This window comes from Molossus molossus, unplaced genomic scaffold, assembly GCF_014108415.1.
Source record: "Molossus molossus isolate mMolMol1 unplaced genomic scaffold, mMolMol1.p scaffold_m16_p_10, whole genome shotgun sequence".
Lineage (NCBI taxonomy): Eukaryota > Metazoa > Chordata > Mammalia > Chiroptera > Molossidae > Molossus > Molossus molossus.
This window is the reverse complement of record NW_023425345.1, coordinates 35,055,754-35,071,894: the sequence shown is the minus strand read 5'-3', so window position 1 is coordinate 35,071,894 and position 16,141 is coordinate 35,055,754. Positions and strand designations below refer to the sequence as shown.

At 30.9% G+C, this 16,141-nt stretch overlaps 2 protein-coding genes across 6 annotated transcripts in view; one reads left to right on the top strand and one right to left on the bottom strand.

Annotated features, from left to right (window-relative positions):
* Positions 1-12,457, top strand: part of KRAS (KRAS proto-oncogene, GTPase) — a 35,821-nt gene extending 23,364 nt beyond the window's left edge. For 2 of the 4 annotated variants that reach the window (XM_036253017.1, XM_036253019.1), the window contains exons 5-6: positions 6,698-6,821; positions 11,722-11,825. In XM_036253017.1, the coding sequence (XP_036108910.1) occupies positions 6,698-6,817 (120 nt within the window). In that variant the 3' untranslated portion in view covers positions 6,818-6,821; positions 11,722-11,825. Of the gene's footprint in view, positions 1-6,697; positions 6,822-6,952; positions 6,954-11,721 lie in introns of all 4 variants that reach the window. The other 2 variants (XM_036253020.1, XM_036253018.1) reach the window with 2 other exon arrangements.
* Positions 1-16,141, bottom strand: part of ETFRF1 (electron transfer flavoprotein regulatory factor 1) — a 38,850-nt gene that overhangs the window by 17,805 nt on the left and 4,904 nt on the right. Inside the window, exon 3 of one of the 2 annotated variants that reach the window (XR_004958401.1) lies at positions 12,337-12,449. The exons of the other annotated variant lie outside the window; for it this stretch is intronic. The gene's annotated coding sequence lies outside the window, so the exon portion shown is untranslated. Of the gene's footprint in view, positions 1-12,336; positions 12,450-16,141 lie in introns of those variants that run through there. 2 annotated transcript variants of the gene reach the window in all.

Here is a 16,141-nt window from a genome sequence, read left to right as displayed (position 1 = left end):
ATCCTCATGGTATTACTTTTGACTTTGGTTTCCTTAAAACTGGTTTCTTTCCAGTTGAACATTCTCTTCAACTCAGCACATCTTACAATTAGGATTTAAGAAATGTGGGATTTTTTTCCGGTTATATTTATAAAGTGAAAGAACAGGGGAACAAATATTGAGTTTCCTATTTAAGAAGTGCTTTTAAGAGTCTGTGTCTTGTGTTTCTAGATTAAATTTTGTTGTATTTGAAGTATTTTACTCTGGTAGAATTTTTTAAAGGATATATTTATTTTTGGAGAAAGTTTTCATTAAAGCAAGAGAATATTTAGAAAATAAATAGAAATTCTCAGTTATTCTATTCATTTACTGGGTTGTTCTGACAAAAATTAATGCCAGGTTGATCTTGACTTTTATTTTTTAAATTACCAATATTTTAAAAGTAACTTTTCTCTAGGTAAAATAAAATAATTTTAGTTTATTATTTAGTTTATTATTACTTGAATGAAATAAAGAGTTTAAATGTGAAAAAAATTTCTAGAAAGGAATACATAAAGATACAATTTTCATATACTAAGAAATTGGTCACTTTATGTGCCATACAAGATGAACATTTGTTTTGGGCTTTGTCTGGTTATATGTACCTGTGAGTCCAGAAAACTGTAATGCTGGGGGTTAAGAAAATAGATGAACTGATACATAGTTAAAGTTATAAAAACAGTTATTCATTCTAGAACTTTCAATGAATTTTGTGGAGAGATAAAAATTTAAAAGTAAACCATTATTCAGCTAGTATACATGTCTATTTCCCCAGTAGAAAAGTACTGCTTTCTAAGTTGTACAAATTTGGTACACAGTGAAAAAACAGTGGATTCTATTTTAAAAATGTCATTGTTTTAGGATTAAAAGCTGAATTTCTATAGTTTGACCATAGTACCAGTATTTCATTCTAAAACCTGATTGATAGGTTAAAGAAAAGATTGATATACAGCACTTCACTTCACTTTAGAAGAATTAAGATTTTATTCACATCCATTTCCAGGTTCATAGGCTGGGAAGAAGTTTGGTTTTTGTCTTCTTTTTATTGGTTTTCTCTGACCAGATTCCTTGTTTTCAGTTAGAGAGGAGGTACTAAAAAAAAATGATTATAATATTTATAACTTCCCCCCCAGCATTTTATTACGAACAACTTACAAACATAAAATTAAAGGAATTTTATTGAAAATATTTGCAAACCTACTACCATTAACATTTTGTTAAACTTGCACTAACTTTTCAAAGATACTTTTTAAACTAGTTAACTTTTTAGTTTAAATTTTATAAAGGAAAAACCTAAGATATTTTGCCTATTGCAGATAGAGCTGTGCTTTTCTTGCTTGAATATGCGTATGAATGAACTGGGCTTCTTATTCAAATCTAGATTTTAATTCTATGGGTCTAGATTGGGACCTGTGATTCTGAGTGTCTCATAGGCTCTCAGGTAATGCTGATTTTTGGTACATGGACCATAGTTGGAGTAGAAAGGCAGTAGAGCACAATAAAAGGGCATCTGGTTATCCCCACAATGTTGCCCAGCACTTCTCATTTGATGAACCTAAAATAGCTGTCTTTTTTCTTTGTTCTATAGTTACTATTTCAGAAGTATTAGTTGATTCTCAGTATTTGATATTAATGCTTTAATATACCACAGCATTCATAATTAATTAGAAAACTACCTGGTTTCCTTTTAAAATAGATTTTTAGGTTTATACTGTTTTTGGGAGGGTGGGGGGGAGATGTATGTAGTATGTGTGATATAGAAGTGGGTTAATTTAAATTTGCTTTGTAGACATTTATGTGGATCCTCTAATTAAAATAAAGAGTGATATAAAGTAATACTTTATTTCTTAACCTTCTAGTGCTCACCTTTTCTTATATTTATGTCTTGTTTTATTGATATCTGTATGTAATTTATTTTACTAAACTGTAAATTAGTTTTTTATCTTTGATTTTTTTATTACATAGACTTGTTGATTTGCCTTTCAGAAGTTTATTCATCTTCTGTTGAAATTAACTTGATATTTGCATGCTTTTAAGACTTTATAAAGATCTATTCAAGTACTAATTGTGGAGATTATAAAATGAAACGTAAATTTTATACATTTTACATCTCGTTTTTTGTGAAAATTTGAAGCCCTATTTTCTGCAGAGTATTTTGTTACTTATTGCTATTATTTATTTGTTATTTGAACAAAATAAATATACATATCCTTGTTGTATTTTATCAATAGTTGCTTATTTCATGCTCACAGTTTTGGCTTTGAGCATGAACCTAAAACACAAACACCAAAAAGAAGTATATTCAAGCTAGTAGGAAAAGGACATTCATTTAGAGCTTCTCATAGATGGAAGTCAGGGGCTGGCACACTTTCTCTGTTAAGGTCCAGATACTAAATACTTTAAGCATTGTGAGCCACAAGCAGTAGCTGTTGCATTTTTTTTTTCTTATAACCCTTTAAACATGCAAAAATCATTCTTATCTTTTGGGAAGTACAAAAAATAGATTGTGGCTACATTTGGCCTCTGATTGTAGTTTACTGATTCTGGGAAACTGTTTTGTTTGATTAGACTCTAAATGTCAGGGCAGACATTTCAACTTAAAATTACTGTTAGCCTGTAAAATTTAAAGTAAAACGTATGCATTCTGTGAAAGGGAAGTAAAAAGGGGGAAAAAAGGGAAATTTTTTCTAGTCCTTTTTTGAGATAAGGGTTGCAGAATATACATTTTATTAACTTTAAAAAGCCCATTATATGGCTAAGATATTATGAAGTATATTTCTTTACAATCATTTTAGTCCACCTCTGAAAGGCTAAAGTGATTTTTATTTTCTGCTAGTATGCTGTCTGTGGTCCCTATGTTCTTACTGTACAAAGACTACTACCTAGTTTACATTTATCTGAGCAGTTAGGAATTACCAGATTGTCCTGGCTGCTTTGGGCAGTGCATGGCTGTATTATAGGCAAAGGCTATTGAAGCCAAAACATTGACACTGTGGTAATCAGCTGTATGTTTTCCAGCATGCTAAAATCAAAAGTGAGGAGGGGATGTTTAGTAAAGTGGATGACAGAAGCAGAATTCTCACCATCTTTGCTACTACTGATTCAGCCTTTTTTGCTTTCTAGAGGTCTCAATTTGAGCAGAATGTAAAAATTAGTTTTATGAACTTAAAAATGCTGAGTGATTAACTTCCTAGTTTTTGTTATTAATTTCTGGATACCTAAAATTAGTTGTTACAAGACCTCCATTAAAGAAAGCTTTTGATCAAATAGTTTTAAAAAAATAAACCAAACAAAAAAACCTTATGTGCCATATTTTTGTTTCATGGTAGTTTGTGTACATGATGAGATTAGCATTTTGAACTTTAGCTTCTTATGAGTTAAAAATAGAACAGTTACTGAGCACCTGCTGTGCATACTTACCCTCTCAATTAGTGGTATTGCTGCATTTCAGTAATACCTAAGATGGGCTACAGTTTGCAAGATTTCTTGAGAAATTTGGCAATGCAAAGTTGCTTTTTAGAGTACACCTTGTTCCTCCCATTCCTCTCCCTCAAGAAGGTTAGTATTCTTGCATCTGTCTGTCTATAATTAGGGTGTTTGAAGTGTTATTTCCTTGAAAGAGTTTGCGATAATTTTTGCAGGTAATAAGCCATTCAGTAGGAACTACTTGCTTAAAATGAAATCTTTTAGTAAAAGCATTATAGACAGTAGGATATGGAATGATGTAACAGTTCTTTCTCTAGTATGGAGTGCTCCATTACCTTAGTCTCACAAGTATGTTTTCAGATAATAGCTGATCTGAAAATATTGCCAAGTATCTTGATTTTTAAAAATTTACGTGTATAAACTTGTGCATTTCTGTTCATACATGTTTTCACTTGTTCTTAACGTTTAATAAGTGACATTTGAAAATGAGTATATATGGCAATAAGCCATTTTCTCAGGAATACATTATTAAGTGCCAGTTAATGCTTAGCAACTAGCCACAGTTGGGTAGTGCATGTTTCAGCTATACTTTATCTTTCAAAATTACCTACAAATTTTGGAATATGAAACCAGTGTTCTGTGCCAGTGCCAGTGGTTTAAGGGTGCACACAAGGATAAAAAATAATCTTTTGATGTCAGTATGACCTTAAAGCATATTACCAAGAAATAAGTATTTAAATCTGAGAAAATATGGTAAATAATTGATTCCTTAAAATCTAATTTAAATTTCCTATTAGTAAATATTAATGAAAAAGTCTCTTTAGAATACTTATTTCTCAATGTTAATTGTTTTAGCCACTAAGGTCCTAATATTGAATATTTCGGTGGTGGGTAGTAATCTTTTCTTTTTAATCATTGGCTTCCAATTCTCTCTCTGCATTGCTGGAAACAAAATCATATATTCTGGTATTGGTGATGGGATGTGCACAATTATAAAATACACTCTTTCAAACTGATTTTACAAATAAGTTACAATCAAACTTTGCTTCTGCTAAATTAGTAGAGGACCAAAACACTGTTTTTCTCCTCTTGTAGAATGTTTTAGTACTTCTTTATTGACCTTGTAACTTTTTAAAAACAGGAGTAAATCTGTATATTCTTAACAAATATGAGCTTTTACCTGGTTTGTTTTATTTATATATGTAAATATATATATTTAAATTTCTGGCATTAATTTTCAAATTGCAAGAGAATCATGTATGAAAATATCTTAAATGCTAGCTCATGCTTTACATTTTACATGCTTTACAAGTCATTTCAATGCCTTAAATTATTTATATTATTTAACAGAGAAGTTCTAATATATCATTATTTTTCAAGGGCTTGGGAGTAAGAGTAAGTCATTTCCTTGAGAATTAATGGTAACTATAAAATACTAAAAATTTTATACAGGTACAAGTAGTTATATAATTTAAAGTACCAAGATATTTAATGATTTCAGAAAATGGAAATTTTTATTTTGTAGTTAGCTACAAAATAAATCAACTTTAAATTGATTCCATTAAAAATAAGGTACACATTTTCTAGAGCTATATTGATTTTTATATGAGATAGCTGAATAGAAATATATCTCTTGGGTGGTATAAGTAACTTTTGAGATACACAATTTAATATATAATCAAAATATTATTTAGATGCCCACTTCTTAACTGAAACTTAATTTTATGAATTTTACGTTAAAGTTTTACTTTAATGGTAAATTACCAAACTGTACCGAAGGAAGCAGTTCTTGATATATTTTTGAAATTTATAAAAATTAATATACCCTAAAGATTTGAAGTGCCTTTTTTTCCTTTAATTATTATAAAGAATGGATGTGCGATGATATGTGCAAAAATTAAGTCTTAGCTCTCAGCTCACTTCATTTAATACTAAAATGACCAATTCTCTGTGCCTGATTTAATTTAAAACTACAAAGCATACATTTGATATGTATTAGCTTTTTAGGTGTTGAGTCTGTTTTGGTCACATTTGGTTCATTGAAAGACTGATGTTACTAATCTCAGAGAGTTAAAATATTCCAATCCCCATAGTGAGTAATTCATTCTCAAAATTAAAAAAACACACATTCACATTAAAGTTAAATGTGCAATAAAATAGACTGGCTTTTCTGAACACTTCATTCTTTGAGAAGAATGCACACAAATACTACCTCTTTTAAGTAAATTTGCACTATATGTGGATTAGTATTTGTGTGCGTTTCTCTTTTAGATATAAACTTCTGCTTTGATGGTATATTTTTCTGAGCAACCTAGCAGAACAGTTAACTAAACCCTTTGTCCACTTGGCTACTGCCTAATTTTCTGGACTGAAAAAGATTTTTAAAACTTAGTTGATCTCCATAAAGCCATATATGATTGTGTTTGTCATCATAACTTTCTTCCCATATTAAGCAGAAGTCCCTTTTGCCTGTTTAGAGTATTTGAATAAGAATATTAGAAAGTATAAGGCCAGTACAATTGGATACTGTTCTAAATACTATTTTTAAGTTTTCTAATAAGGATACAGAATGCACTGCTTCTGAATGCGTGCACGTTAAACAATTCATAACTTTTATAATTTTATGATAAACATTTCTCATTTAGCATTTTTATTTAAATAGTGTAGTTATCCATCCATAAAAGCCTCAATTTCAGCTCCACTTGTCCATCCTAGAAATTCACTGGACAGTGTTGTAATTGAAGGTAGAACGCAAGATTCCAGTCTCTTGACCTGACTGTTTTTGAGGTGTGTATCTGTAGGGGCTTTTGTTTTTTAAAAACAAAGGTTAAAATCATTTTTGTACCACTTTTCTCCTCACTCCACACACAGGGTTAGAGTGGGAAGGGTGGGGATCAGTGCTCATAAAGAATTTAATTTTACTTTAAATCTAACTTGGTTTTGATTGATTCTATGACTAGCAAACTAAAATGACTGCACATGCCTGTACGTAAGTTTTTCAGAATCTCTACAAATTGCTAATTTAAATTTTTGAAAAATTCTAATTCCATTACAAAACAAAACTGACTTTAAAGAACAAACCAGGAATTAAGCCATATTTTAAAACTGCATCCCCAGTTTTATTCAAGCAATCTGATGTCTTAAAAAGAAATTCTCAAGTAAAGCTCGTAATTTCAAACTTGCACATGGCTGTCCCAATAAATTACTATTACCAATGAAACAGACTTTTAAGAAGTTGTGTTTTACAATGCAGAGAGTGGAGGATGCTTTTTATACATTGGTGAGAGAGATCCGACAATACAGATTGAAAAAAATCAGCAAAGAAGAAAAGACTCCTGGCTGTGTGAAAATTAAAAAATGCATTATAATGTAACCTGGTAAGTTCAACATATTAATTTTGGCAGAAAGCAGATGTCTTTCAAAGGTAACAAAGTAAGCAACCATTTTAGAACTACCTAGGTGTGGGCTTTTTATTGGAAATGTTAAAAGAAACCTCAGAGGGGAGGAGGGTGGAGGGATGGATGAAAAAGGTGAAGGGAATAAGATTTAAAAAAAAAACAAAAACGAAAAAAATTTCCCGGAACAATTTAAAGTAAATAATAATAAAGTGACTTTCCTTAAAAACAAGAAACTTGTAGTTTGTTTCCATAATTAGTATATTTTAATTTTTAATCTAGTGAGTATTATAATTGAGGCCATTTTGATGGCTGTAGACTATTGTACATTTGTCACAGGGTTTAGAAAGAGAAAATATAAGAAACCATAATAGAGTAGTAAGAGTGAATGGCCTGGAAGGTGGAAAAGGGTTAACAATTATAGCTCAGTGGCATAAGCATCACTTTTTACCCAAGTTAGAAACCTGGAAGCCTTCTGGTGGCTTCTACATCCTTCTTTTTCATTCCTGTGTGGAGACAAGCACCAATTCCTATGATGTTACATTCTAACTTTTACTACATCATTAGTTCAGGCCCCTTTTGTTTCTTGCTGGGACTTTTATAACCTCTTATTTGGTTTACCTATTTGCTGTCTTCATTCACAGTGCAACCAGAGAGAGATACTTAAATATAATTCTCTTATTTTTAAATTCAGTCACCGACTTCCTATTAACTATGGAATAAAATCTCAAATTTCATAGTATGTTACATATGGCTCTTAACACCTTCCTAGCCCTCCAGTCTTTGGCCTTATGTCTAAAAACTCCTTGGAAATTTTTTTGTTTTTATGTAAATGAACACCATGTGTTTTTTTTACCTTCCCTGGAATCTTGGCTGTTGCTCCTTTGGAATACTAGTGTTCTTATCTCTTTTAATTAGCTAACACTTTTATAATTCTGTGATCTCCTATTCTCTAAGAATCTTTCTTTAAATCCTTAGACTGAGTATAATGCCCTTCCTATTACGAACTTACCATATGACTCTGAAATAGCCTCTTTTATATGTGATTCCTATACCATAGATTCTTAGAGAGCCAGGTCATATATTTTTAATTTTTGCATGACCAAGGCCTTATGAGGTTCCTGGTACTTAGTAGCTGCCCAATTGGATATTTCCTTTCTAAATCAACCCATATTAATTTTGGTCTTGCTCAGAAAACATCTCACTCAATAGGTGTCATAAATTTTATGCCAAAGCTTTAGATTTTGATGTATATTGTTTGTAATTATAATATTTTATGAGAACATGAATAAAATTATAGAATATCATTTATTGTGCTGATTAAACTAAAAGTAGGTAGTCTTTATTATGTGAATTTAAGGTCAGAAATAATTAAGGTAGCTCCCAAAAGTATGAAACATACATCTGAATACATAGTAAATTCTGCCCAAAAGATATTATGTGGTCTAGTAGTAATTTAACTCAGAAGGAGAAACCAAGCATGACTGGCATTTTTATTGAAATTTATGAACTCTTGATATTTTTTTTAGTATCATTATCTGAAGCAATATCTTAATTTAGAAGATGTCATAAAATTGAATATTGAAATGCAATTTGAAAAGTCAAAATTTCTTGAATTACAATAGCCATGAGCTGACTTAAGTGATTAAGTTTAATTTTCAATTTTAATTAAGTTTAATATAGTTTTACTTTATTATTTTCTCCTATTATCTTACTATTAGGTAATTTTTAAAGTAAAACTATTTAAAATAAGTTTTATGCTTTAAGTTTTACTTAAACAAAAGTGGAATCATACTTTTCTAAAATTTCTCATTTGTGTACACTATTTTCAGTGACTATATAGTGTGAATGTCAGATCATTGCTGGGCATACTGAGTTGAATTCTTGTCTTTTCAGTGGACATGGATAGCATTTATATAAAGAAAAAAGTGTACTTGGTAATACTTAACATTTTAAATAAGAATATTTTTACAAAATTAACTTGGCAATGATAGGTACAAATTAGTTTTTCTTAGTCCTAAAATGGATGAATTTAAACAAAATAATTACTGGAATACTACTTTGTCATACATGTGTATATGAGAATGACTAGTTCCCATATGAAAAAAGGCATTTACTGCTCTGTTTTGATTAATTGTAACATTTCCCTAATCATTAAAATCATATCATTTTAATAAGGTTGCATAGAAAGGAGAGTTCAGTGCAAATATGCAGAGATAGTTCTCAGAATCTTAGAACAAGGTGATGTTAACAGATTTGGTTTTCGTTGTCTCCTGAATACTTGTCTGTCGTTTTCAACTTAGAATGTGTTCTTCTCTATATCCAACTTGTGGTTTTTCATTTCATCTACTTTACCAATTTAGTGCCATTGACATTTCTCTTCATTATAAAAGCTGAAATGGAGTAGATTATGTACGGATATGTGATCAAAGAATTTGTAAATGTTAAGTGAGGTGGATTAGAACCTTTTTTAAATATTCCATTATAAGGGTTTTGATTATAAATTATAGTCAGGGGTTGGTGAGCTAGAAAATTATTCTTTAGCCCTGGCCGGTTTGGCTCCGCGGTTAGAGCGTCGGCCTGTGGACCAGAGAGTCCTGGGTTCGGTTCCCACTAAGGGCACGTACCTTGGTTGCAGTTTGTCCCCGTCCCCGGTTGGGGTTGTGCGGGAGGCAGCCACTCGATGTGTTCCTTTCACGTCGATGCCTCTCTCTCTATCTCTCTCTCTCTCTCCCCCCCTCTCCCTTTCCCCCTCTCTCCCCCTCTCCCTCTCCCTCTTCCTCTCCCTCTCTCTTTTCCTCTCTCTCCCTCCCACTCTGTCTAAGGAAAAATGTCCTTGGGTGAGGATAAAAATAAAATGAAATAAAAAAATTATTCTTTATTATATCATTGGAAGTTTTCTGCTTTTTATTTTTTTAAATTAGCATGAAGGTTTATATATATACTAAGCCTTTATTGTATTACTGATAAATTATATCTTACCATTTTTCCTTACTACTTTGGCTGAAACAAAAGCATATGTTGTGCCTGCCACTGAGCGTCATCCCATGGGCTTAGAGCTCCCAGTTCGATTCCTGGTCAGGGTACATGCCCAGGTTGCAGGCTCAATCCCCAGTATGGGGCATGCAGGGGGCAGCCAATTGATGTTTTTCTCTCACATTGATGTTTCTATCTCTCTCTCCCTTCCTCTCTTTAAAAATCAGTAAAAACATATTTTTAAAAAGAAGCATATGTTGTATCAGTAATGATTTCAGAAAGTGGGTAGCATGCAATGATTGTACAGCTTGGGCTTTATTGGGGAACTTTTTTATTCACTAGTATTCATATCAATAATACTGGTTTTTATCTTCCTATTTGTTTAAATGTAATCAAGGCTCCCATTACCACTCTGTGTCCACTTTAAAAATTACTGGTAATACTTTTCTGAATTTAAGATCTATTGTGAAAATTAGATAAATAAAACTTGAAAATGCCCTGACTTAATTTTACTATTATTTTGAAATATTAGTTTTGGAAGATCTTAGTAATAAAATAAAGGAGAAAATCATATCACTTAAATTTTAAATTATTTTCAAGATGACTTAACAAATATGTTTATATATGAATATTAATAGAGGTGGCTAAAATGAGTGAAAACCCAATCTTCATTGTTCTTAAGGTGACTTGATTTATACAACTTATTGGTTGGATATTTGTTCCTAGGATTCCTTCTAGTGTCTAGGGTTAAAAGCATCATTACATTAACAGGTTTTTAAAAATAGTTAACTCCTCAGTAGAACAGATTTTAAAATATATACAAGCTCATATTTTTTTCTTTAATTTAAAAATTTTGCTTTTATATTTAATTTGCTCTAATGGGGACATGACAAGAATTGACTTATGTACAGATCTTGTATACTTGCAGTACTGAACAATTAAAATCTGTCCTATCATATTCAGAGTGTCACTTTTCCCTTATGAATTACTAGATTGAAAGTTATTCTGACTTATAATCACTTTCAACCAGTACTATTTAGTTACATTGCTTTGATCACAAATAGATGTCGGCCAAAATGACCAAATGGATATTTCTTTGAAGATACAGCATTTGGCTTTATATGAAAAATTTTGGAATACTTAATATACCAAACAGAAACTAAAACAAGAATAAGTAAAATAGAACCTTTTCTAAATTGGTAAATTACACCGTGATTTAAATGATTTAGCTCCTTTTTCCACAAATTCAGAGTATTACATTTTTTAGATTAGTGTCTTGTGTATTGGGTCACTTTAAATTTTTTGCTTGTATAATTAAGTATAATTGAAACTAATGCCTTAATATAGTATATAATATTTTAAAACTGGAAGTGTATTTAAATACTGTTCACTTATTAGTAATTATCTAAATCTAATGGATTTAAATAAATATTGAACCAGAGTTCAGAAATTGTTACTGTGAATACTTATGAAAATGGTACATACTTACATGGCTTAATATCAAATGTCTAGAAATTCAGGGATAATTAAGTGTAAATACCTTTCTACCACACATAAACATTTGGATTTTGGTTACTAAAGTGTACCAATATGTAAAATGTAGTAGCACATAAAGTTTTGGGAAAAAGTCATTTGTGAAGCTTATGTAAGATTCTGTGCCAATGCTTTTGATTTTTTTTTTTTTCCGTAAAAATCAGTGTTTCTATTTATAACGTTGACAAAACATCCATGAAGACATTAAAAAATCTTAAATGTCTGATAAACATTCAGTTGCCTGTAGAGAAATGTGAAGTCTACTTACTCTTTCTCAGTATTAATTTTTGCATCAGTGATATATCTTTCCTGTTATCTGTCCACCTCAAACCATAATATATATTCACATTTTAATATTTGTTATATATTTCAGGGTGTTGACGATGCCTTCTATACATTAGTTCGAGAAATTCGAAAACATAAAGAAAAAATGAGCAAAGATGGTAAAAAGAAGAAAAAGAAGTCAAAGACAAAGTGTATAATTATGTAAATACAATTTGTACTTTTTTCTTAAGGTATACTTAAGTAAAAGTGGTGATTTTTGTACATTACACTAAATTATTAGCATTTGTTTTACTTTAGCATTACCTAATTTTTTTCTGCTCCATCCGAACTATTAGCTTTTATCTTGAATGCTTGTTTTAAAATGACAGTGGAAACTTGTTTTCCTCTAAGTGCCAGTATTCCCTGAGTTTTGGTTTTTGAACTAGCAATGCCTGTGAAAAAGAAACTGAATACCTGAGATTTCTTTCTTGGGGTTTTTGGTGCATGCAGTTGATTACTTCCTATTTTTCTTACCAATTGTGAACTTTGGTGTGAAACAAATTAATGAAGCTTTTGAATCCTCCTTATTCTGTGTTTTATCTAATCACATACATGGTTTAATTACTTTATAACTTCAGTTGAGAATTCATGATTGGTTTTACCAAAACATTGAGGGAACATGAATTTCTGAACTTCCTGTAGATTCATCTTGTAGGCATCATGTCCTCTAGTTTCAGTCACCCTTAATGAATGTAAATTTACACTGTTCCCAAAGGTTTTCTTCTTCTTTCCACTGCTATTTGTCATAGTCATGTTCCAAAAAATATTATATTTTTTCTATAAAAGGAAAAAAATAGAAAAAAAAGACAAGGCAATGGAAAATATTAAAAAGCTACTTACTTTCCACATTAGATAAATTCCTATAATACGCCGAATAGCTTTTCCTGTTAATGCAGACCCAGTGTGTAATGAGGATTATAGCAACCATTTGGGGGCTATATTTCCATGCTACTAAATTTTGTAATAATTGAAAAAACTTTTAACATGTATAAAAATTCCCATAGGAATGAATGTAGTCTCCCTGTGTCAGATTGCTCTTTCCTAACATAACTTCAAACCTTTCCTTAAACTTTGGTCTTTGAAAATAGATTTAATTCTGGTAGTGATATTAAAGATTATTTGAGTCAGTTAGGTTAGTAGGTGAAAGAGACCAAGTTGAAGGCCTAGCCTATGTGAACCTGAGCTTCATTGTGAGTTTCACAGTATGGAGTGCGTTCTTAGGTTCTTCCCATGTTGTCAAGCATTGGTTGGTCAAAAATGGGGACTGGGAGAGATTTGGCTAGCTCAGCAAGATTCATTCTCACTCTGTGGTGGTTCTGCTGACAGATTAGGAACATATCTTAAAAAAAAAAACAAAAAAAACTTTAAAAAATATTTTAAATGAGATTTTGGGATGGGAATGGGGCAGAACTTTAATTTTTTAAAATAATGAATGGAAAAGTTTTCACAGTCTCTAGTATTGGCTAGTTCTCTGAACACAGCTAAAGTAACATTTCATAAACTCTACAAGTCTGGTCCATTTTTAATATCTAATGCTTAAAAGTAGAAAAATTAACAAAATGATTCTTTCAATACATTTAAAATGTTGCTTATTTTAAGATATTTAAAGAGAGATGTATAATGAGATGAAAATATCACTGAACTAGGAGGAGGAAGGTCACTTAAATTTTGGTGTCTTACAACTTTGATTTTGGGCAAATCACTTTATTTCGTCATGTTAAAATAAGTCATCTCAAGACTGTAGCTAGCATTATGATTATGTGATTTACATTCAGTTTACATAAAAATATGCCTATTTGTCAATCTCAGCATAATCTGTAACTTTTCACCTGTGTTATCATCTTCACTGTAAGTCTTAGGCAAAATTGTGCAAGAGGTAAAGTTTATTTTTTAATATCCTTTCTCCATATTCAAGACCCTTCTCCCTTATTAGTGTCATCTTGCCTGCCTACCCTTCTATATGACCCATGACTTGATGCCTTTTCTTTTAATATGTCTAATTCCCCTAATCTCAAGATTTATTGCTGCTTTGGATATCTCCTTGAAGGCTTCCCATCAAGTCACATCAGAATGCCCTACTACACTGGGATTCGACCTAATGGCTAATTTGAGGTTGTGGCTATAGTAATTTAACCTTGGTCCTTTGAATATCATGTTTGCTGTCTAGCCCATTAGTGACTATGTAGGAATTTTCATACCTGCTGTGAGTAGACAGTCCAGTGGAAGAAGAATTTAATAAAGGTAGTGCTGAAAGAATTCCTTAGATAATCTGTAATTAGGACTAGCACTGGTAATGGACACATTGCATAGTTTTAATAACTAAAATCTTACAATGAAAAACACTTTAAAATTTAATTCATAAAGCTTAATTTTTTAGAACAGTTCATTTATTCAACGTATTTGAATGCCTATTAAATGCCAGGCACTACACAAAGGCACTGAGGATATTATAGTGAAAGGGACATAATCCCTATGCTAAAGTACTGTTTATACTTCTGGAATGGTCTGTAGGATCTTTGTGAGGCATTTGGCACATGACCCAGAGATAACATATAATGCATATCTTAGTTTTGTAAGGGAGTTGGTCTCTTAAGGTTTCTTCCATTTCTGGAGTTGTTTTGCTGTGATTCCACTGTAACTGTTTAATCAAGCTATTTTACATAAATCACTTTTAATTCATTGTTTTAAAGGAGTAAATGATTATATATTTTTTTATTTGGCATAATTTTGTGATTTGATTGGGACCTTTATAGTATACATTAAGTTGTATGACATATTAAAATTCCTAAGTGTCTAATGTTCTAGTTGGTCTTAATTAAAATAGACTTTTAAAATTAAATATTGAATTCTAAAATAGTTAATGTTTATCTAAGTACAATTAAACAGATGCCTGAACTAATTCACAGAAAAGGAAATTTCTGTGTAAAAATCATTATGATTTCTGAAATACTTTGTTAAACGACAGGTTTATGGAACATTATCTTGGTGGGGTATTAAGATATATAGAACCTACTCTTGTTTCTACCCAAGAGAAAGAAATGGCCACACTTCAAGAAGAGCAGTGCATAGTCCAGTGAGGGTATTTTTAGGACTCTTGAATTTTTTATGTATCTGGGCAATTTTTTTTTAATGCAGTGGTAAATTATCTTTGATTATGTGAGTTTTGAATGATTTAACAAAAGGTTTGTTGAGGAGAGATGATCCTAGAAGTAACATAAATGTTATCTAATTATTATAGCCTTAAAGATAAAAATTCTGTTGACATTGGAAAAAAATGCTAAATTACGTAGTCTTAGACATAAACATGTTTGTGAAAGAATGTATCAGAAGTATGTAGTAAAATTTGAGTGAATATTCCCAGTTAGGAATTCTAGGCTTTATTTTAACTGAGTCACACTGCATAGGAATTTAGAACCTAACTTTTATAGGTTATCAAAGCCTTTGCCACCATTGCACAATTTTGTCCTAATATATAAAATCTTGTGAGGCATGTTAAGTTGCAGTTTGCACAAGTTCATCTCGTTTGTATTCCAGTCATTTTTTTCTTCTAGACATTTTTCTTCTAAACGATATATACATATTTAGTTTTCTTGTGGGCAATAAAAACTGTCATTCACATTTGTCAAAAAGTAATACTTTCTTGCTAATTATGTATTACTGATTTTTAAAAACCTATCAGTTACTGTAAAACTGAATTTATATTTAATAACTAATTTGTTAATATTGGGTAGCATGAAATCTGCTTTGATAAATTGAACAGCATACAACTGATAGCTACAAATTCCTTCAGAAAATGAAATTATTTCTTTCTAATGATACATTCTCATCGATTCTTAAAACATAGTGCTAACTAGATTTTAATACTTATTTTAGTTTAATAGTTTTAAGTGCCTGTTTGGGATGATGCTAGGTAATTTAGATGAATTTAGGGAAAACAAAATTATTACCTGCAGAAATGTCTATTACTGAGGGTCCCCCTACCCCCATAGAGTTAAATGGGTTATGTAATGTTTTATCCAAAAGTTTCCAGTTCCACTGTCTTGTGTTTTCATGTTGAAAATACTTTTGCATTTTTCCTTTGAGTGCCAATTTCTTACTAGTACTATTTCTTAATGTAACATGTTTACCTGGAATGTATTTTAACTATTTTTGTATAGTGTAAACTGAAACATGCACATTTTGTACATTGTGCTTTTTTTTTGTGGGACATATGCAGTGTGATCCAGTTGTTTTCCATCATTTGGTTGCGCTGACCTAGGAATGTTGGTCATATCAAACATTACATTTAAAAATGACCACTCTTTTAATTAAAATTAACTTTTAAATGTTTATAGGAGTATGTGCTGTGAAGTGATCTGAAATTTGTAATATTTTTGTCATGAACTGTACTGCTCCTAATTATTGTAATGTAATAAAAATAGTTATGGTGACTATGATAGTGTGCATTTCTTGATAGAAATCTGAAACAT